Source organism: Ambystoma mexicanum, chromosome 14 (genome assembly GCF_040938575.1).
Source record: "Ambystoma mexicanum isolate Mex_15411 chromosome 14, UKY_AmexF1_1, whole genome shotgun sequence".
Lineage (NCBI taxonomy): Eukaryota > Metazoa > Chordata > Amphibia > Caudata > Ambystomatidae > Ambystoma > Ambystoma mexicanum.
Window position 1 is genome coordinate 668,510,648 of NC_090940.1, and position 22,189 is coordinate 668,532,836.

The 22,189-nt window shown below is 48.2% G+C and overlaps 1 protein-coding gene across 8 annotated transcripts in view; it reads left to right on the forward strand.

The window, feature by feature from the left end:
• The window catches only part of SYNE2 (spectrin repeat containing nuclear envelope protein 2), a 1,840,150-nt gene that overhangs the window by 1,438,735 nt on the left and 379,226 nt on the right, over positions 1 to 22,189 (forward strand). For all 8 annotated transcript variants that reach the window (XM_069638223.1, XM_069638224.1, XM_069638227.1 and 5 more), the window contains 2 exons: positions 5,870 to 6,066; positions 22,037 to 22,169. In XM_069638223.1, the coding sequence (XP_069494324.1) occupies positions 5,870 to 6,066; positions 22,037 to 22,169 (330 nt within the window). The remainder of the gene's footprint in view (positions 1 to 5,869; positions 6,067 to 22,036; positions 22,170 to 22,189) is intronic.

Below are 22,189 nucleotides of genomic sequence, written 5' to 3' on the forward strand. Positions count from 1 at the left end.
AGTGAATGAAAACCATCAGGAGAGAAGCCCTCCTTGTGAAAAGGATTAAGGAGGAGAGGACCATAACCCGCATTGCACGTGACCAATAAATCAGTGGAATAAACAGCACCAATGTGTTTTGTGTCATCACAGAAGTTGTGAATCTCAATGTTGGTGTAAGTCAAAGATTTTTCTAAAAGTTTGAAGCAAGCCTCACCACAGAATACTTGTAGCAGTGTTTGGAGATTTTATCCTGGCAGGCGAGTATACCAGGAAAGGTCTTATTAGCGGTAGTCCCAGCAGGGTAGTGGACTAGGAAGAAGACATTAAAGTACAGCATTGTGGTTGAAGCTTGTGAGGGAAAGAAAGTGGCAAAGCCACTAATGTGTTTGATGAACGGTGATAAAACCATTGTGACAAAACATTCTTGGTAATCAAGAAGAATTGTGAAAGTGTTTGTTTTTCAAGGAGGAACAGTTATGTTGAAATATTGACTATAAGTGTGAAGACAAAGGAGCTCATTACGAGTATGAAAGTAGCCATGGTGCTATTAGCACCATGGCTACCCCCATACCGCCTACCGGGTTCGGATTCCCTGAATGGGGACTTACTGAGTCATTCCAACCTTGGAAGACCCGGTATTTCCCCGTTCAGGGAACCCATCCCCATTCGAGCCCCCATAGGGCTCCATGGGGAGGGAGCTAACAGGCCCGTTAATAACTAGCTCCCTGGTCCTTTAGCGGCTCCAGCTAAGGGACCTCGTAATGCGGCGGTAAGGGGTTAACGGCACCGGCATCCTTACCGGCGCCGTTAACCCCTTACCGCCAAAAGACTTTTGGAGTGTGAAGAACGTTTGTTGAACTGCAGGAAAAGTGACAGTAACAGAATTACCGGCACTTTTTTCCTGCATGACCAACCTTGCAATGAAGCCCTTTGGCACCTTTGGTGGGGGTTCCCCAGGCATAGCAGCATCAAATGCCACCATAGCCCAGTGGTTCATTCTAGAGGCCTACAAGTCAAGGCAGACCCCCCTCTGGAGGATATGCATGCCCACCTCCTGGTACCCTTCCGAGGCATGTTTCCTTGGACGATGTGTGCAAGGCTGCTGTTAGGTAGATTTTCCTTTTTATGTGAATTCTCCTTCACGTGTGAGTGCCCCAGCACTTTTTGCTGGACTTGTGGCTTTATTTGTCAGATCTCCTGAGTGAGTGGGAACCTTTTTCCAAACTTATTCTTTTACTGTATCTCTGAGATATTTTTGTATTTCTTTTATACCTTTTTTTGGGGGGACATGCTTTCCTCCGTGTTTTATGGCATCTGTCTTTGACTTTTGCCGCACACGTCACTCTCTGTGCAGTGTTGCTGGGAGCCGCTTGGCCTTCCACTTTTTTATTTTCTGTTATTTACCTTGTGGGAACACATGTTCCCAATAGCAGGGGATATTTAGTATCCTTCCTATCTTTTCTATTGTGAGATCAACACACTCCACCTTATGTGGTGTGCTGAGGGGCTACACAGTATCCCCTTTCTCACTGCCCCAATAACATTTTGGTTATAGTGCCAAGCTAATCTGAATGTCTGGTGGTTTTATACTATCTACTTTTGTGCAATTTCTACTCCCAGGGTGTGCTCGCAGCCGCAATAGTGCACAGAAGGATCACCATTGATGCAAAATGGTGACAGTGTTCTTTTTTCGACAATTCTAGATGACTTCTCCCTTCTTGGTTCTTATTCTGCTGTTCAGGGTGGGGAAGGTCCTTGTTGGACTTTTGTTTTTGGTGGGATCCCTTTGTGAAGCCCGCCGAGGCGCCGGTGTGTCTGGGAGGACAGGAATCTAGGTAGGATTCTGAAACTCTGCTGTTCTGTCATCTGCTGTGAATGCCTGGAACCAGTTTCAGCTGAGAGGATGCACCACCCAGAGTGGAATGGTGCATGGGTGCTGATTGGCTGGGTTCCTGCATAGGAGGCATGGATCCTGAGGCTGAAGACAGTGGTTGAAGACAAGCCGACCACTTTAACTGAAGAAATGATGAGGAGGAAGAGGACCGATGTCTGCAGCCATTTCTAGATGACAGGAGATGCCTTCTGAATAATCACTGCTGTCTGACCCCTTCTTTCAAGCATCAGTAGAACTCTGAAGGGTATGACTCTCTCCTTTAGACTGGTGGGACCAATCAGTCTCAAGACGGCCTGCATTTGGAGCCATCCCACGACAAGCTGTGACTTTCACTGGCTGCAAACCACCAATACCCTGCAACCTGTGGCCATTGTGCAGTGCATCATTTTCTGAATATCGAATCCTCCCAAAACTTTGGTGGACTCCGTCCAGACCTCCACAGGCAATATTTCACTCCTTGAAGTCCCCTTCACAGAGTACTGGACCGAGAAAGCGAGACAAATTGACCAGGCGGTAACCGTTCTTCACTGGTGTTTTCCAAAAGGCGCCAAAATCACAGAACCCTGAAGAATCCTTTGCCTGGAACCTCTTCACTCGACTGCGAGATCCATTCCTGTTCTCTTCTTTTCTCTGCCAACCAAAGAATACGGTGACCGGGCCTACTGCTGCATAGTGGGGGCATCGTGCTGCATCCTCTTCTTCATGTCTAAGGTATTGTGAGACTCCTGGTAGAACTTACATAGAGTTGCTTTGCTGCTCCTGTGTTGCTAGAGTGCAGATTCATGTGTTTAGGAGTTTGCCCTTACACGTTTGCCCAGCCCTAATGCCTCAGTGCCTACAGTGAGCATTCTCTGAAGTCCCTGACCCTTTTCCCCACAAAGAGTGTCCTTACCTGTTACTGAAGACTCCTCTGGAAAGTTTTGACTTTCTACAGCTTGTTCCTTTCTTGTTTGACTCTCCAATCTGACCCTGGGACACTCATAACTAGATGGGGATGGACTGCTAAAGCCTAAGGCCTCTGTGAAATAATTACAAGTATTTACCTGCCTTATGTTCACTTGTTTCATCCATTTTTGCCTGAAATAGATATTCTGAAAGTTATTATAAAGGTTTTACTTACTTTTGAATGGCTTACTACCATTTTAAAAGTATTACAAACGTTACTCACTGTAAAGATTGCATTAAGTTACTTATTGTGTGTTATAGTACTCACCCTTCTGAAGAAACAATTTTACCTTAATGTATATGTAAAATAAACAATTATTTTTATAGAACATTTACTTTGTTAGTGTTTCGTTGTCCTATGTGTATACTCTAAGTGCTTTGTACCTCCCTACAGCCCTTCCTCCTCCTTAACATGAGCCTGGCTGCTCAGCCATTGCTACCAAAAAAAAGTGTGTGGTTCAGACCTATACTAAGAGTTTGAGCCCTGTGTCCCAAGTGTGTGTGTGTGTGTGTTCTCAAGCCCTACCTAAGGTGGACCTTTGTAAAACTCCCTAAAAGCTGCCACCTGGGTGACTCCTCATGCCTTCTGTAAATACTTCTCTCTGGGCTTGACTCAAGCGTCAGAGCAGATGGCGGTTTTGCCCACGCAGTACTGTGCAATTTCTTTGGAAATGGCCACTCATTTCCATTCAGGGGTGTTGCTAGGTCTGGAATAGGTCTGGGGCTAGTCTAATGTAGAGAATATCGGGACTCAGGGCTAGCTAGCCTTTTGGTTGTAGCTCCTTGGCTTTTATCCGGGGCTACAACCAAAAGACCCGGGGCTGTAGCCCCCTCAGCCCCTCCCTAGCAACGCCTCCGTTTCAATCCTTCCATTAAGTTGCAAGATGCTTTGGAATCTCCCATAAAAATGGAGGAAAGTCGGCGGGACAGTACTGAGAACGGAGAGTGGTACTCTTAGTCACTCGTCTCCTTTCCTCCATTTGTGGGACATTCTATAGGTCTGGTGGCTAGAGGATAGTGGACTAAGCGTGCCATTATCACTATGGTGAGTAGCTTTTTTGATAGTAGTAACCTCAGTGCATACTGTAGAGCACCTATTAATAATGTTGATGCATCAAGTCGTCACCAAGATTTTCCTCCCTCTAACATTCACATTGGGTAAACATAAAATCCCAAATACTCTTACATCCCGTCCCCTTTCCTCCATGCTCACGGGACATCTCTCAGAACTGGACAGAAGAGGAGCATGTTGCATAGCAGTCTTATAGAATCTTGAGCACGGGCGTGCCTTGCCAAACCCTGCATGGAACCTCGTCCTCGTGCCCCACCCAGCCCCCAGTCCCCTTCTCTGCATTGGACAAGACTTGGCGTTGCCCTAGCAACTACATCTTGTTGCGCATAAAACCACCGTACCTCCATGGAACATACCCAACGAGTTATGCCCGTGCGGTCGGCACTAGCTGATTTCTTTTCCTCCACTGACCCGCATGCTTTTTGTTCAATCTGTGTAGGGGGATTTAAAATCAAACCACAGTCAGGAATTGTACGATGAAAAAATTAAAATATTTAAATTCAAACATGAGGAGCAAAGAGGTGTGAAATACTGTGGTTCGCTGGGTGCTGTCGATTGGGGAGAGGAGCTCTGTTTTCCAATTCACTTGTTATACATTCTGTTCCATTGTTGCTCGGGTTTTCAGAGTAAGGGATTTGATAAATTATCTTGCTCTCTGCGACTTTCCAAAAAACTGAAACCTAATTATATATTTGCTAGGAATCCTATAGTCAGAACTTACATCAACATTTAGTATCTTAGAAAGGGTTGTGGTCAACAATGAGATTAGAGGGCTTGACTGTTAACATATGTATTCCGTTTACTGTCTTGACGGCAGTGGGGCTTGGGCACATCCTTGAACGTTTGCAAACGTATTGTGCAAACACATTGAATTTAATCAAGGTTCTCAGCCAGGGATTCTATTTATTGTGTCAAGTGGGATATCGTCTCATCCAGCCCCTCCGCCAGGCTTGGGACTGTATTTTGGTTTCAAATAGCTGTGAGCACTATTTTGGTGTGATGCCACCATTTGTGTATGTAGTGTAAGCATGGGCTATTTAGCTTGCCATCCAGTGTCCAGCTCTGCTCACTGGAATGGAGGGGCCATCATTAGAGTTGGGGGGAGTTAAAGATAGATATTTATCACCTCAATTGCCTGCTATGAGGAGCCAATTGCAAAGCAGCATTTGAGATTGAATGAAGGGTGTGGGAGATATGATATGGTAGGTTATTTATAACATGCTTAATACCCAGAGGTTTCTAAGCGTGGACCCAGGGATCAAATCTGTTGTGCTCCGTGTCGTCTTGCTTCCAAGGCGAGTATGTTGCCGCCGAGCTATCCTCCCGAGATGTCAAGAAACACAGGAACGGTCAGAGAATTGATGAAGTTGAAAAGTAGTTCACCTTTGTAAAACACCTAAATGACCCGACAGTACGTCTTTTGGTCTTAGCCTGGCAACCAGAAGCCATACATTGACAACACTGTGCAAAGGCAGAAGGCAAGAGCTCCTGCCACATAATGTGTGGGAGCATTCAATCAAGTGTATTAGGAGCGGCATTGTTTGTGATTTGAGACTGGATAAAAGTTGCAACGTATAATGGTCCTCATTTTTGGGAAAAAATTGGATTCCTCATGGGTCCAACGTGTTTTACCAACAATTTCCAAAAGTATTGTGTGTGAAATATGAGGCAGGCATCTATCGATGAAACGGTGCGTGACGTGACGTGACCACTACAGACACTTGGTGCCACCAAAATTGACGCATCTAATATGAACAGGTCATACTGGCTTGTAGCCAATGCAACATTCCTTGATAAGCCAGTCTTTCTGTAAAAGAAATGGTACTGGGGCCTTTACCACACGCTGCACCCTCCTTGGCTCCCTCCCTCCCTGCTTTTTAGAGAGATCAGACTTTAAAGGCCCTTTCCCTTTCCCTTTTGGTCAGTTATTCTCTTGCAGAACTTAATTAAAACCACTCTTTGTTTTCTTCATGCAGCAAATCAAGAGAAACTTTGAGGGGAAGCATGCTCGACTTTACCAGACAATCACGGATGGGAAGAAAGTGTTGCGTTCCGTGAGCTGCGAGGAGCTCAAGACTCAGATTGCAAAACTAGAAGCGTGGAGCTCATCCATGAGCAAAACGGTGAACCATGAACTCCACCGGCTAGAAACCTTGCTCAGGCATTTAATCTGGTAAGTGTTATCAGCTGTGATATTTGATCGGCAACTGCAGCTGAAACTCCAAAACTCTCTGCTGTCCCTGCAACTATGACCTTTGTCACCGGAAAGCCTAGTCTGATATCAGAGCATTCTTAAATTTAGGGATCTACGCTGTTTGCAAAGCTAATAAACAAATATGCTTTTAATGGATCCCTTCCTCACACAGATTCCTCAGCTTAGGAATGTCCCAGGGCAGACACTGAAACCAGAACATCTTGGCATAGCCACCAGGGGGCGCTTGAGCGACCCAATGCCCGGTTCTGTCTGATCATCATGGGCGTGCCATGTGACGCAGCTTCTGTACATTTCAATCTGCAAATACCCCATAGGTCAATTCCCTTCCCCACCCATTTGCCATTCTGTACGGGAGCTACAAGATGCAGAGAGAATTGCTATTGAAAGAAAACCACAACAGTGGTGCCCCAACACAACATATCCGCCAACATTTGTGAGAAGTCGTGAAGGGGGATACAGAATCGGTGGCAGGAAGACGGCAGCCATCTGAAAGAGACTGTTTTAACATCTCTAACTTGTTCCTCTACTTCATATCTTATCCCACTGGCAGCTGCTTAGGTTTTTCACTGGAGGAGCTCAAATATTTCCCCAAAAAGTGGGTGTGCAACCAGGAGCAGCAAGGAAGCCCAAACCAACCTGAGAGTGGTTCTGGGCAGAAGTTCCCCCTTTTGAATAAAATGTGATAATGCGTTCCAGCATGGGGTCTGCCTGACGACGGGGTTATTCATGAGCATGTAAATCCATGCCAGACCTCATGCTGGAGAACAGGAGTTACAAGTAAGTAACTTAAACCTTATGAGGATGTGTGTAATTCCATTTGGTAGGGAAACATAGGAAAATGATGGAGGACAGCAACAGTGCACCAGAACATTTTCCAAAGAATGTTCATGATGTTTGTCCCCAATGTATGTCAGCACTGGTACTATAAAACACACTAATTGATGCCTGTGCCCACACACTCTACCAGTATTTTACCACTGTAAGAAGGCATTTTAATGCTTACTGGGCCAGGATACAGACAAAGCTGTGCCTTGACTTGTCACTGTAGGAACACCCAGGTTGGCTGTGCCCATCATTGATGTCTGTAGTTGCCAATATAAGACCTACCCCAACAGAGACCACAGAACACACAAACACCAGAATTTAAGTTTACTGTTTTATAAAGGACATGAAAAGTGGCAGTGAACAACTCTGGAGAGTATTTTCTCCACCAAGCCTGGGGTCCCCCTGAATAGGAATTTGTACCCTTTTACTTGCATAATAACTAGAAGGTCACGAGGTCGGCCTGATGGCCTGCTCCATCGCTCTTGATCACCCTTATCTATAGCCTCATCCCTGTTTCTCTGGTACTGCTCCTCTGCTCTTGGGAATATAGCGCCAAACCGTAGGGGATATGGCACCCTAACTAACTCAAACATTTCAGGGTTAAAGCGCCTCTGAATTGCTTAAGCAGCCTTTCTGCTACTCTCTGACTGGCACCTGCTGGACTCTGTCCTCAGTGTGATTCCCTGCAGTGGACCGATCCTTGTCAGTAGCTCTTCCCCCACGTAGCCCTCCTGATCTGTGCACTCTAGCCAATGCCCTCCTTTTCAGCTCTTCCTTATGCTCCTCCCAATCCTACTTTCACCCCTTGTCCTCCACCTCCTCCTGCTCTCGCTTCTGCACTTTCACTTGCTCTTTCTTTCACTTCCCCTCCTCCATCCCTTCAGTGTTTTCTTCTTGAAAACTCAACACACTGGAATGATTTCCTCTCCTCACAAAGCGAGTGGAGCACTGTTCATAAGGCCATTGGAGAAATAAGTGCCTGATTGGCTATTCGATTAGCTTGGGTTGCTCTACTGATGATTGGCCCGGACCCTTGCACTTGTGGTCAGACCGTCCCCCTCATGTCAAGTCTAGCCAAGATGTGGTATCTTGACATCCAGCCCCTGCGCATGTCCACCGCTGCAGAATCATGCAGCAGAATGATGGTGGTGTTCTAAGCTGGCATTCCACCTACTGGGTCCACCGCTGCAGAATCATGCAGCAGAATGATGGTGGTGTTCTAAGCTGGCATTCCACCTACTGGGTCCACCGCTGTAGAATTATGCAGCAGAATGATGGTGGTGTTCTAAGCTGGCATTCCCCCTGCTGGGTCCACCACTGTCGAATCTCGCAGCAGAATGATGGTGGTGTTCTAAGCTGGCATTCCCCCTGCTGGGTCCACCACTGTCGAATCTCGCAGCAGAATGATGGTGGTGTTCTAAGCTGGTATTCCACCTACTAGGTCTACCACTGTCGAATCTCACAGCAGAATGATGTTGCTGTTCTAAGCTGGCATTCCACCTACTGGGTCCACCGCTGCAGAATCATGCAGCAGAATGATGTTGCTGTTCTAAGCTGGCAATCCCCCTGCTGGGTCCACCGCTGTAAAATCATGCAGCAGAATGATTGTGGTTTTCTAAGCTGGATCCACTGCTGTGGAATCATGCAGCAGAATGATGGTAGTGGTCTAAGCTGGCATTCCACCTGCTGGGTCTACCGCTGTAGAATCATGCAGCAGAATGATGGTAGTGTTCTAAGCTGGCATTCCACCTGCTGGGTCCCTTGCTGTAAAATCATGTAGCAGAATGATGGTGGTGTTCTAAGCTGGCATTCCCCCTGCTGGGTCCACCACTGTCGAATCTCGCAGCAGAATGATGGTGGTGTTCTAAGCTGGTATTCCACCTACTGGGTCCACCACTGTCGAATCTCGCAGCAGAATGATGTTGCTGTTCTAAGCTGGCATTCCACCTACTGGGTCCACCGCTGCAGAATCATGCAGCAGAATGATGTTGCTGTTTTAAGCTGGCAGTCCCCCTGCTTGGTCCACCGCTGTAAAATCATGCAGCAGAATGATTGTGGTGTTCTAAGCTGGGTCCACTGCTGTGGAATCATGTAGCAGAATGATGGTTCTGTTCTAAACTGGCATTCCCCCTGCTGGGTCCACCGCTGTAGAATCATGCAGCAAAATGATGGTGGTGTTCTAAGCTGGCATTCCACCTGCTGGGTCCACCGCTGTAGAATCCACAGCAGAATGATGGTGGTGTTCTAAGCTGGCATTCCACCTGCTGGGTCCCTTGCTGTACAATCATGTAGCAGAATGATGGTGGTGTTCTAAGCTGGCATTCCACCTGTTGGGTCCACCGCTGTAGAATCATGCAGCAGAATGATGGTGGTGTTCTGAGCTGGCATTCCACCTGCTGGGTCCACTACTGTAGAATTATGCAGCAGAATGATGGTGGTGTTCTAAGCTGGCATTCCACCTGCTGGGTCCACCGCTGTAGAATCTCACAGCAGAAAGATGGTGATGTTCTAAGCTGGCATTCCACCTGCTGGGTCCCTTGCTGTACAATCATGTAGCAGAGTGATGGTGGTGTTCTAAGCTGGCATTCCACCTGCTGGGTCCACCGCTGTAGAATCATGCAGCAGAATGATGGTGGTGTTCTAAGCTGGCATTCCACCTGCTGCGTCCACCACTGTAGAATTATGCAGCAGAATGATGGTGATGTTCTAAGCTGGCATTCCACCTGCTGGGTCCACCGCTGTAGAATTATGCAGCAGAATGATGGTGATGTTCTAAGCTGGCATCCCACCTGCTGGGTCCACCGCTGTGGAATCATGCAGCAGAATGATGGTGGTGTTCTAAGCTGGCATTCCACCTGCTGGGTTCACCGCTGTAGAATTATGCAGCAGAATGATGGTGATTTTCTAAGCTGGCATTCCACCTGCTGGGTCCACCACTGTCGAATCTCGCAGCAGAATGATGTTGCTGTTCTAAGCTGGCATTCCACCTACTGGGTCCACCGCTGCAGAATCATGCAGCAGAATGATGTTGCTGTTTTAAGCTGGCAGTCCCCCTGCTGGGTCCACCGCTGTAAAATCATGCAGCAGAATGATTGTGGTGTTCTAAGCTGGGTCCACTGCTGTGGAATCATGCAGCAGAATGATGGTTCTGTTCTAAACTGGCATTCCCCCTGCTGGGTCCACCGCTGTAGAATCATGCAGCAAAATGATGGTGGTGTTCTAAGCTGGCATTCCACCTGCTGGGTCCACCGCTGTAGAATCCACAGCAGAATGATGGTGGTGTTCTAAGCTGGCATTCCACCTGCTGGGTCCCTTGCTGTACAATCATGTAGCAGAATGATGGTGGTGTTCTAAGCTGGCATTCCACCTGTTGGGTCCACCGCTGTAGAATCATGCAGCAGAATGATGGTGGTGTTCTGAGCTGGCATTCCACCTGCTGGGTCCACTACTGTAGAATTATGCAGCAGAATGATGGTGGTGTTCTAAGCTGGCATTCCACCTGCTGGGTCCACCGCTGTAGAATCTCACAGCAGAAAGATGGTGATGTTCTAAGCTGGCATTCCACCTGCTGGGTCCCTTGCTGTACAATCATGTAGCAGAGTGATGGTGGTGTTCTAAGCTGGCATTCCACCTGCTGGGTCCACCGCTGTAGAATCATGCAGCAGAATGATGGTGGTGTTCTAAGCTGGCATTCCACCTGCTGCGTCCACCACTGTAGAATTATGCAGCAGAATGATGGTGATGTTCTAAGCTGGCATTCCACCTGCTGGGTCCACCGCTGTAGAATTATGCAGCAGAATGATGGTGATGTTCTAAGCTGGCATCCCACCTGCTGGGTCCACCGCTGTGGAATCATGCAGCAGAATGATGGTGGTGTTCTAAGCTGGCATTCCACCTGCTGGGTTCACCGCTGTAGAATTATGCAGCAGAATGATGGTGATTTTCTAAGCTGGCATTCCACCTGCTGGGTCCACTGCTGTAGAATCATGCAGCAGAATGATGGTGGTGTTCTAAGCTGGCATTCCACCTGCTGGGTCCACCGCTTTAGAATCCTGCAGCAGAATGATGCGATGTTCTAAGCTGGCATTCCACCTGCTGGGTCCACCGCTGTAGAATTATGCAGCAGAATGATGGTGATGTTCTAAGCTGGCATTCCACCTGCTGGGTCCACCGCTGTAGAATTATGCAGCAGAATGATGGTGGTGTTCTAAGCTGGCATTCCACCTGCTGAGTCCACCGCTGTAGAATCCTGCAGCAGAATGATGGTGGTGTTCTAAGCTGGCAGCTTGCGGTCACATGGCAAGTGTGAGTAGCTAATTCCTGCCTCCTTTCCTGACCAGGAAGGATACCTCAGGGGCAACGCTCTGGTTGTAAACAAGACCACACTAAAAGCGCATGTTCAGTCCCGGTACTGTGCTTAGAGGCTGGAGTTCGGCATGAGGCACAATACAAGAAAGCAATTTAATTTTATTTTTTTTAATTGTATTTGACATTTTTCATTGAGGTCTGGTTTGCAGTCCATGCCAGACTTGGTCCTTCGGACGCATGTGGTGTCGGGACTCTGCACATGGACCCATGGATCCTGTTCAGGTGCAAATCAATGTGCTTTTCATTCAATTGATTGCATTCTCCAACAGATTCCTCATCTGAGAGATATCCTTCCAGCGTCAGCTGCTCTGAATCTTTTCGACAGGGGGCGCAGTATAACACAAAATCGACCATTGACTCCTCTTGACCCAGCCATGCCACTGTTCGAGTGCACATGGGACATTGGTCGTGTATATATCGTATCACTGTGCCCCCGTACCCCAGTTTATTTTTCCACATGCTCAGCATGCTGCCTTTCGGAACATTCGCTTTGTGAGGGAATTTATTTTGTTTGAATCATCGCAATGTTGGTCCCTAAAGCTTCAGGGTTCAAATGCTAGCAGCACTGCCGTTCGAAGATGTCTATCCCTGACTCGGATGGTATCTGTGTGTGGTGTCTGGGGAAGGATCATGATCTTGAGCAGTGCGGTTCCTTTCAGCAGATGAACCCAAAGTCTAATAGGGAGCAGTCGGTGAAGTTGGCGCTCGGGCAGCCTCCATCGAAATCCACAGCGAATTTGACCGTCAGGTCGTCGGGCCAAGAGACAGAAGGTCCCACAGCCAAAATGGAGGGCACGGACCATAACAAGGCAAAGAATCGACCTTATTCCCAAAGAGGCTCACACCATTAGTCGTCCTCACCCTCCCACAAAAAAAGACGACATTGGTGCGCACACACAACGTTGACTCATCGGAGGAGCTGGGTAAGTCCGGCTCCAGGTCCCCCAGTGCCTCCCTCCAGAGTGGGGGGCATTGAAAGAGAAAATCATCCAGATTTTTCAATAAGTCATGGCGGTTACAGCTCTGATACTGGCTCTGATCTTAGTGCCGCAGCCAAGTACAGCACTAGTTGTGCCCAGAGGTTCCAATGCCAAGGTGGCCACATCAGATCCTACTGCCAGGTCCCAATCAGAATTCTGCAGAGGTTGCTGGCCCACACCCTCCCCTCCCCCCAGAAGTGTGCAGTATGCAACTGCCTACTCTCAGTCACACTCCCCACACCTCAAAAGGGAAAGGGGTAGTGGCTAAAATAGTAACGGCCGCTACTCTATCACACGCTTATTTCAGGATCTGGAGACTATAGAAAGTTACAAGACAAATCACAGACTGATCACATTGAAGATCATTTCTGGTTTACATGCACTCCCGCTTGCTCCCCTCCCCAAATGGCTTTTCTTATATCTGGCAGCCTTGGTCTTGGGAATAAAGGCTTTCTTAAAAAATGCTATGGAGTTAATCCAGCACTGAACACATTTTTTGGATTGCAAACTCTTCTAAAGCTTAGAAAAAAGTTCAAATGCTGGAGTAGCTGAATTAGCTTCTTTTATAAATTTAAACTACACAGATTCATTCCAGTTTTTTCTGTGAGGAAACTATCCTTGTACACTACGTTAAGATTCCTGACATAACTTGTCTCAAAACTGTTCACAAGGGAATGGAGTCTTTTATCTTAGGTTTTACTTTTTACTGTACAATCCAGTTTCCCTTTTGAGAAGACTGTCTGTGCGCAAGAATTAATTGTGCACTGTCGTACCCAGACGATCCTGCAGTGAAATTGACGAGCTTGTGCACAAGGATACACAGTGACACTATTTGCGCGCACACACGAGCACAATGATGCTACTCGTGCAAAAATTCCAGGTTCTTTCCTCTAACTTCGCATAAGATATTCCAATTCACGTGCTCTCCTCGTCCCTTTCGTTGCGTGCTGACAGGAATACGAACGATATTCAATCGGCCTCCACTTCTAATCTACCCCAGATAGAGAAGGGAAAAGGTTGGATGCAATGGCCAAGAAGGTGTTTACTTCTGGCAGCATGGCGTTGAAAGCCACCAACGTAGCCTGTGGGTTCGCAAAATACTCTTTTGGCATATGGAAGGCACTGGCGTAACAGGGGCCCTAGGCTGGAGGCCTCCATGTCATGGGGTGGGGGAAGCCCTGTGACTTCAAAAATAAATAGTTTATTTTTGAAGTCACTCTTCCTTCATAAAGAAATTATTTCCGTTATGGTGCAGTCCTTAACGGAAATAATGTCTTTATGAAGTCAGAGTGACTTCAAAAAGGAACACTGGGCCTCATTACGAGCATGGCAGTAGCCGTGCTTTTATAGCGGGCACGGCTACCGCTATTCTCGCTACTGGCACCGCCTCCCGCGATTGGGCAATAACCGGCCCATTACAAGATGAATGGGCCGGTAATTGCCCATTTGCGGGTGGCGGTATTGCCGGTCTCCGATCCCCATTCTGCCCAATAGGGCAGAATGGGGGTGGGGAGCATGGTTGCGCCGGCACCGTTGATAACGGTGCCGGCGCAATTACTAGTTATGCTCGCGGGTGCCGAACAGCCTGCCAGGTAAGACCAGGCGGGCTGTCAGGAACCCGCGAGCAGAACTCTTAATGCGGCGGGACGATATGAACGGTGGCGGTGCCTTACCGACACCGTTTATACCGTCACCACCAGGGTCCTAATGAGGCCCAATGTATTTTTGAAGTATTATGGCTCCCCTCAAGCCATGACGTGTGCATGTGTGAGTGTATGGTGAAAGAGTGCACACAAATGTATGGGTGGCTGGATATGCGTGTGCGCGTGTACAGTGAAAGGATGTACACTGAAATGTATAGGTGGCTGCCTGGTTGTGCCTGTATGGTGAAAGTGTCCACACTTAAATGTATAGGTGACTGGGTGTGTGTGCCTGTGTGGTGAAAGGATGTACACTGAAATGTATGGGTGGCTGCCTGGTTGTGCCTGTATGGTGAAAGTGTCCACACTTAAATGTATAGGTGACTGTCTGTGTGAGGGTATGGTGAAAGGGTGCACACTTAAATGTACGGGTGGCTGCCTGGGTGTGCCTGTGTGGTGAAAGGGTGCACACTTAAATGTACGGGTGGGTGCCTGCCTGTGCCTGTATGGTGAAAGGGTGCACACTTAAATATATGGATGGCTGGGTGTGCGTGCGTATATATGGTGAATGGTGTGTGTGCTTGTGTTCAGGGGTGCAACAAAACCTACATTTCAGGGGGCTAACTTTAAAATGCTGGGAGAGGTGCTAACTTCACATGTGGTGGGGAGGAGCAAACTTATTTGTTTGGGGGCATCTAACTTCTTTACGCATTTTAATGAGACTATTCGAGTGCAGCTTCAATGTTACAAGCAGTTAACTCTCTCCTTTAGGTCTGAAAGCACCCACTTATGGGCTGCTGTGAGAATGACTTGTTTCCTGTTTCCGCTCTACCCTTCCAATCACTCCCTGGCATGCAAGTACTAAACCCAAATCACAATTTCAATTGCTTAAAAAATTTGGCATTTCAATGCAGGTACTAACAGTGAAATGATGGACATTAGTAATTGCTGGGCCGGGCCCTTGTTAATGGCAAAACCCAGGTACCGTTTAACATCTGCGTTCTTTTCTGTCCAACAACTGCTCTGAAGGTCAGCCAGGTCAAGTCAACATAGCCCACAATTTCGGGGCAGGGAGGGACGAGGGGGGGTGCTGAAGCCCAGTCAGCTCAATGGTGTTGCACCACTACTTGTGTTTAATGCCTTGATTAATTATTGGTAATTTTCTTTACACCTAGCCCTATTCCTCCTCATCCTAGTACTTGTGTATGAGGCAGTACTTGTCTATGAGGCACTATGCAATAAATCATAATGGTCCATGCTAAGCAGGCGTGATATGTGGTATTAGAGGCTAAAGAGGTATTTTGGTGCTGCCAGTCTAGTCATTCCTCAGTTTGGTATGACTTTTTTAACTGGGCATTTCTGATAAAGCAGTCCTGCTAAGTGTAATTACCTGGATAGACTGGCATTTCGGTTCTGCCAGTCTAGCCGTTTCTTACTGCGGCACTGTACATTTTTCTGGGCATCTGTGATAAAATGATATGATATGATATGATAAGTCATATATAACGCACCTGTACACAAATGTTTTTAGGCACGACAAGAAAAGGGAAGGAAAACTGAGGGAGGACAAAACAAATGATCTTACTAAGCATTGTGTCATTCAGATCGTGCAACTGTGAGAACGAGAAGCGCAAGGGGAAAGGGAGGGGGAAGTGCAAGGGAGAGGGGAGGAGAAAACAGGGCAGCATTGCTTGGAGTAAGTGAATCCAGGGCAGCGCGGCTCTGGGTAGTGCAAGGAGAACAAAGGACTGTAGGGTTACAGTTACAGCCCCTAACTGCGTGGTAGGCCTGGAGGCAGTGCAAGGGTGACTGAACAAGAAAGAGCCTGGACTCAGTGAGACAGAGGGTAGCCAAGCAACCAGTTGGTACAGCGGACAGGTAGGTCAGCAGGGGAGGGAGAGAGAGAAAGCAGAGAAGAGGAACGTTTTGAGCTGCTTCCGGGACTTCAGGTGGTCCGGCTCAAGTTTGGAAGGGTCAGGGGGGGCCATTTCGGAGGGAGGTGCCTGCAGGGGAGAAGGATCTACCCCCCCCCCCCCACTCTCTGCCTGGAGAAGTATCTAACCCTTAGGGCTCGAGAAGGAAGGTATTTTGGAAGATAGCGTTGGATGTAGTGCAGATACCAGCCCCAGAAAGCCTTGTGGACAATGAAAAGGTTCTTGAACTTGATCCTTGCAGCCACTGAGAGCCAGTGGGGAGATTTCATGGCTGGAGAGATACAGTCCCTGGGCTTGAGGCCAAGGATAAGTCTCGCAGTCCTGTTCTGGATTAGTTGCAGAGGGTGGAGAGTAGAGGAAGGCAGATTGAGAAAGTGGCTGTTGTAGTAGTCCAGCCTAGACAGAACCAGCGCTCTGGAGACAGTGAGCTTCTGGGGGAAAGCGAGAAATGGGAGAGTCCCTTTGAGGAGGTGCAGCTGGTAGTGGGATTTCTTGGCGACATCCGAGATGTGAGGAGAAAAAGAGAGAGTGGAGTTGAAGATGACACCAAGAATGAGCGAGAGAGGAGAGTAGGCTGAGGGGAGCCTGAAGGAAAGCTGAGTGTCATCTGCATAACACTGTAAGTTAGAGGAGAAGGCAGAGATCAGGTGGGTCAAAGGGGCCAAGTAGAGGTTGAAAAACCAGGGTGAGAGGATAGAGCCCTGGAGAACGCCACATGTAGAGAGAGGTGGCGGAGTGAAAGGGACAATGTTGGACCTGAGAGGGGGGCGGTCCAAGAGGAAGGAGGTCAGCCGCTCCATGGCCCGATCTATGATGCCCAGGTTCTCACAGAGTCAATTGATCAGGATGGCGTGGTTTACCATGACGAAAGCAGAGGACAGTTCCAGGATGATGAGGACAGAAGAAATGCTGGAATCAAGGTTGGAGATCAGATCTTCACAGGTGTTCAGGAGAGCAGTTTCCGTGCCTCTGGCAGCTCTTAAGCCAGACTGATGGTCATGGAGACAACCAAAAGATTCAGTGTGGTGTGTAAGCTGGCAGTTAGCCAGCTTTACCAAGAATTTGGGAGAGGGGAAAAGTTCCAGTGGCAAAAGAATGATTATAGAAATCGGCCAAGGCTGGATCGTGTCAATGTGGTCCTTGATGGCTCTGGAGGAGCAGGCGAGCACCTGTTTTGACAACACTTCCATAGATGGGACTTGTCTAGAAACCTTGTTAGGTGTTAGAGAGAAAGAGGAGAAAGGAGGAGGAGAGGGAGAGATGGCCAAAGGGGGCCGAGAAAGGGAGAGGGAGAGGGAGAGGAAGAGGAGATAGTGGACAGGATGTCCTGAGTTTTAGCAGAGAAGCGAGAGGCCAAAGCCGTACAGAGGTCCTGTTGAGGGAACAGGAGAGGTAGAAACCACAACAGGATTGGCCAGTTCCTTGCAGATTTAAAAGAGTTTGGCTGTGTTGTTAGAGGCCGTAGAGATGCAGGCTTGAATGTGTGCTCTCTTCTTGATGAATCTTATTGCTTCAACTGGCATTTTGGTGCAACCAGTCTAGGTATGTCTTAATGTTACTGTAATGTTATTATGTGTCTACACTGGTCTACATTGTGCAGCCAGTGGACATGTTTTCATTGTGGCATGGCATTTTTAATAGCAAAGCATTAATATTCATGTGCACTGTTGATGACTTGCATGTTTTGGATTTCTGTTACCCTACACAACAATAGCAAACACTGTGGCTTTTTAGTCAATTTTTCTCAAAGTGTGCTGTATATTGCATTAAAACACATATTTATATCTTTCTCCTAGTGCAGTGTGTGGCATACCCCTTTAGCAACACGTTTGTGCGTATTGCGCAAGCGTGGTAATCTAGGGCAGCCCAGAGTGTGGCGCGACTTGTGATTTGTTGCCGGCTTGCAGGGGGGCCCCTCAGCATGGCTTGCAGGGGGGCCCCTCTGCATGGCTTGCAGGGGGGCACCCAGAGCTTGTGTTACGCCACTGGTGGAAGGCTGTGGCGCAGGTGGCTCAATGTGTTCCTGAAGGTGGAATGCGGGATGGATTTCCAGGGCTGGTGGAAGATGGGAAGGAGGTGGGCAGGCAGTTGCTGCAAACAGGCCTGGACGTGGCCGACTACGTGGGCCGGTCAGTGGTAGTTCTGAGGAGACGAGCATATCTCAAAACTTCTGGCTTCTCTCTGAATGTCCATAATAGGGTACTGGATGCGCACTTCGAAGGAGAATTCCTTTTTGGCCAGAAGGCTGAAAACTCTTTGGAAAAGTTGAAAGAGTCAAAATTAGCCTCAAAATCGCTGGGCCTAGTTCCGCAACCGTCCAAATCTGCCTTCTGCTTTGCCTCTAGAGGCAGAGGCTACAGGCGCTATGTGCCTTATGGCAGGAAGGCACATCTCCTGCAGGGCAGGTAGGTGCAGAAGTGTTTCTCGCACCCCGGAAGGGGCAGAGGGGCTTCTGGAGACTAGCAAGCAGCGGCGGGGCAGCTCTGCCCTCCAAGCCGCTTTTTTTCCCCTCCCACAACTTACCGGTTGGTGGATGGTTGTCAGGTCATTGGCCCCATTGGCAGTAGATTACCTCCGATGTCTCTTCCCTGCAGCTCGTTCGGTGGGGTTATTGTCTGCCCTTTTTAAGAAAACCTCCAGACAGATCCCCACCACCTCCAATCCAACCAGGACAGGAGCTCCAGGAAGAAGGGAGAGCCCTGTTGAAGGGTGCCGTGGAAGAAGTACCTCTCAAGCCGAGAGGATCAGGTTGGTATTTCCTGGTGCCCAAGAAGGGAGGAGGTCTACGTCCCATTCTGGACCGCAGGGCCTTGAACAAGTTCCTTAGTAAGGACAAATTCAGGATGGTGATGTTGAGAGAAATTCTCCACGCTCGCAAACTTCCGGACTGGCTGGTGTCAATAGATCTCCAGGATGCCTCTTTCCATGTGCCGATATTGATATTTTATTTGTATCGCGCTCGTACACAAGTGTTTCGTCAAAAGCACAGGAAGTTCCTGAGGTTCTTCATACGAGTCAAGCACTATCAATTCAAGGTGGTTCCCTTTGGGCTGACCTCTGCACCAAGGGTCTTCACCAAGTTCATGGCGAAAGTCGCGGCTCACCTCAGGAGATCCGGGGTCCATGTATTTCCATACTTGGATGACTGGCTAATCCGTGGGAAGTCAGTGGGACAGGTCATGTCTTCTCTAGAGGACACCTGTCTGCTACTGCACATGCTGGGCTTCTCCCTGAACCTGAAGGAGTCACAGGTGACACCAGTCCAGAGGCTCCAGTTCATCGGAGCAGTCCTAGACACTTGGATAGGGAAGGCCTTTCCCTCCCAAGGAGAGAGTCAACAGCATCGCACAGATGGTGGAATTGTTTCGGAACCATGCCACCTTACTAGCAGCTTCCTTCCTCCGCCTCTTAGGTCCCAGCGCCTCCTGTATTTTTCTATTGCCAGTTGGCTCTTGATAAGTCAGTGGTCGCAGTACCTCAGAGCCCTCACAGAGTCCCTCAGGGTGTCCAGGTCAGTGGTCGGTGACCTCACCTGGTGGACCGATGGCAGCAATCTCATGGCGGGGAACCCTTCTGGCCTCCATGGCTGCAGGCCTGAGTGGTCACGGATGCGTCTCTGAAGGGTTGGGGCGCTCACTGCGAGGACCAAGTGGCACATCAACAGGCTGGAGTTGCGAGACATCAGATTAGCCCCGAGGGCTTTTGCCCTGTCTCTCAAGGAGAAGCATGTCATGATTCTGGTGGCCACCACGGTGGCCATGCAGTACCTGAACAAGCAGGGTGGTGTGCACTCCCTTCCTCTCTGCAGAGAGGCAATGCAGCTGTGGTTCTGGTTGCTGGAGAACCAAATCAGTCTATGCAGTTCATCTGGTGGGGACACAGAACGGCTTGGCAGATCCTGCGAGCAGGCAGAGCACGGTCTCACATGAGTGGGAAGTGTGCCAGGAAGTCCTAGAGGAGGTCTTCTCTCTTCAGGGTACCCCAGCAGTGGATCGGTTTCACTTGTAGTCCCAACAGTAAGTGCAAACAGTTTTTTGCTCGAGAGAATTCCCCGCAGAGGGCACACTGGGGGACGTGTTTTGGGTGGATTAGACCTTCCCTTTCCACTACGCCTTCCCTCCGGTTCCAGTCATCCCATGGGTTATCATGAGGTTGAAGAGGTTTTGTGCAACTATGATATATGATCTTGATCACCCTGGACTGGGCGAGGAGAAATTGGTGCTCCGACCTTTTGGATCTGACTATCTGTCCACCTCACTGGTTGCCTAGGCACCCGGATCTCCTGACCCAGTTGGAAGGTCAGGTCCCTCAACCTACATGTGTGGCTCTTGAGAGGATGAGGTACGATGACTGGGACCACTCTGAGGAAGTACTTGAGGTGTTGCTGGCTGCATGCAGAACGTCTGCCAAATCCTTGTATGGTGCAGGTGGAGAAGACTTGAGGAGTGTTGCAGAGAACGCGAGATAGACACCATCTCTTGCCACACCACTGAAGTGATGGAGTTCCTTCTATCACTGGCCTCAACAGGCCTTCAGGTACCACAGTCAACAGATACTTGGTGGCCTTTTCTGTGTTCAAGAGGTCCCTGGATCATGGTTCCTTCTTTACGATCCCGGTTATGGCCCAATTCCTGAAAGGCTTAGTGAATACGTTTCTACCAACTCCCTTTGTTGTCTCAGACTGGGATTTACATCTAGTTCTGACGTTCTTGATGGCAGCTCCTTTTGAGCCCAGGCATTCCTGTTTGTTGCAGCTGTTATCATTGAAGACAGCCTTTTATGTTGCGATTACGTCAGCCAGGAGAGTTGGTGAGCTTCAGGCCTTAAGTTGCAAGCACACGTTCCTACTGTTCTTTCGGGAAAAGGTTTCCCTTAAAGTAATGCCTGGTTTTCTTCCTAAAGTGGTATCTGAATTCTAACTTTCTCAGTCCATAGACCTACCGGTCTTCTATCCTCCACCACACCCTTCTAAGGAAGAGGAGCGGTTCCATCGCTTAGACACCAAAAGAGCTTTGCGCTTTTACATTGCTAGGACGTTTGAGTTCTGGAAGTCTGATCAGCGGTTTGTGACCCATTCTTTGTCCTGCAAAGGTCTAACTGTAACGCAGGCAAGGGGCTCCCTCACGGCATCAGGGCACACTTGACAAGAGGAGTCTGTTTCTACGGCCTTGCAGAGGGAACTTCCGATTAGGGACATCTGTCGTGCGGACAGACACATGGTCATCCTTGCACACACATTTACGTGACACTATTGTCTGGATTTTGCTTGCGCGGCTGATGCACATTTTGGTAGGGCAGTCTTCCGAAATCTGCTCCTATAACACTTTCTGCCCACCGCTGTGATCCTAACTGCTTGGGGAGTCTATCAGATGAGGAATCTGCGGGAGAAAAGCAATCCATTGAACAATAAATTACTTACCGTAATGTTCTTTCTGTGGATTATTCTCCCACAGATTCCTCATCGCCCCTCCCCTCAATCCCCGCTCAGAAAGTTGTTATGGCCTGGTGTATCTATCTAAGCGAAGATACGTCTGGTGATGGCTCTGATGGGACCACTCTTTCCTGGCTGGTTGTTTGCTTTAAAAAAAAAAAAAAAGTTTCTTTTGGAGAGCTTATTCCAAATTGTTTTTCACCTATTGGGATCTTTCCCATTGACAAGTTGTTTACAGGCTGGTTAGCCTTGTCTGCCATCTTTTTCCCCTGCGGCGTTCAAGCGTGGGGCAAAAAGGGGGAACTGAGGAATGGGGCATAGTGACGTGGTTTATATATGATGCCCAATGTCACGTTCGAGCACCGAGCAAGATGGTTCAATGATCGAGGTCCACTACGCCCCCTGTCGAAAAGTTTCCGAACTGCAGAGCTGGATGAGGATATCTATCGGATGAGGAATCTGCAGGAGAAGAATCCATAGAAAGAACATTACAGTAAGTCATTTCTCCGTCAGATACCTACATATTAATCAAATATATTTGCTAAAGATTTTCCACTCTTTAGTGCTTAGGTTCCTCAATTGTTCTGGCTAATGCTCATTAAATGAAGATTTTAAAGAAACTGATCAATTTAGATGTAAACTATGGCATTCGGTGACCACGCATAAGAAACATTTTATTTGTAGCTCTTGAAAATTAAGTGTAGATGTGAAAAAGTGGCAGTATTTAAATGTTTGTTCCTTGTTCCACAGCTATAGCAAGGAGGAGGATCAGTTGACACAGTGGATGGATGCTACTAGTCAGAAACTGAATTATTGGAAGCAGGAAACCCTCAATGCGTCACAGGACTTGGAGACTATTCGAAAGAACAGCACCAGTCTCTTTGTAAGAAACATTTTCCAGTG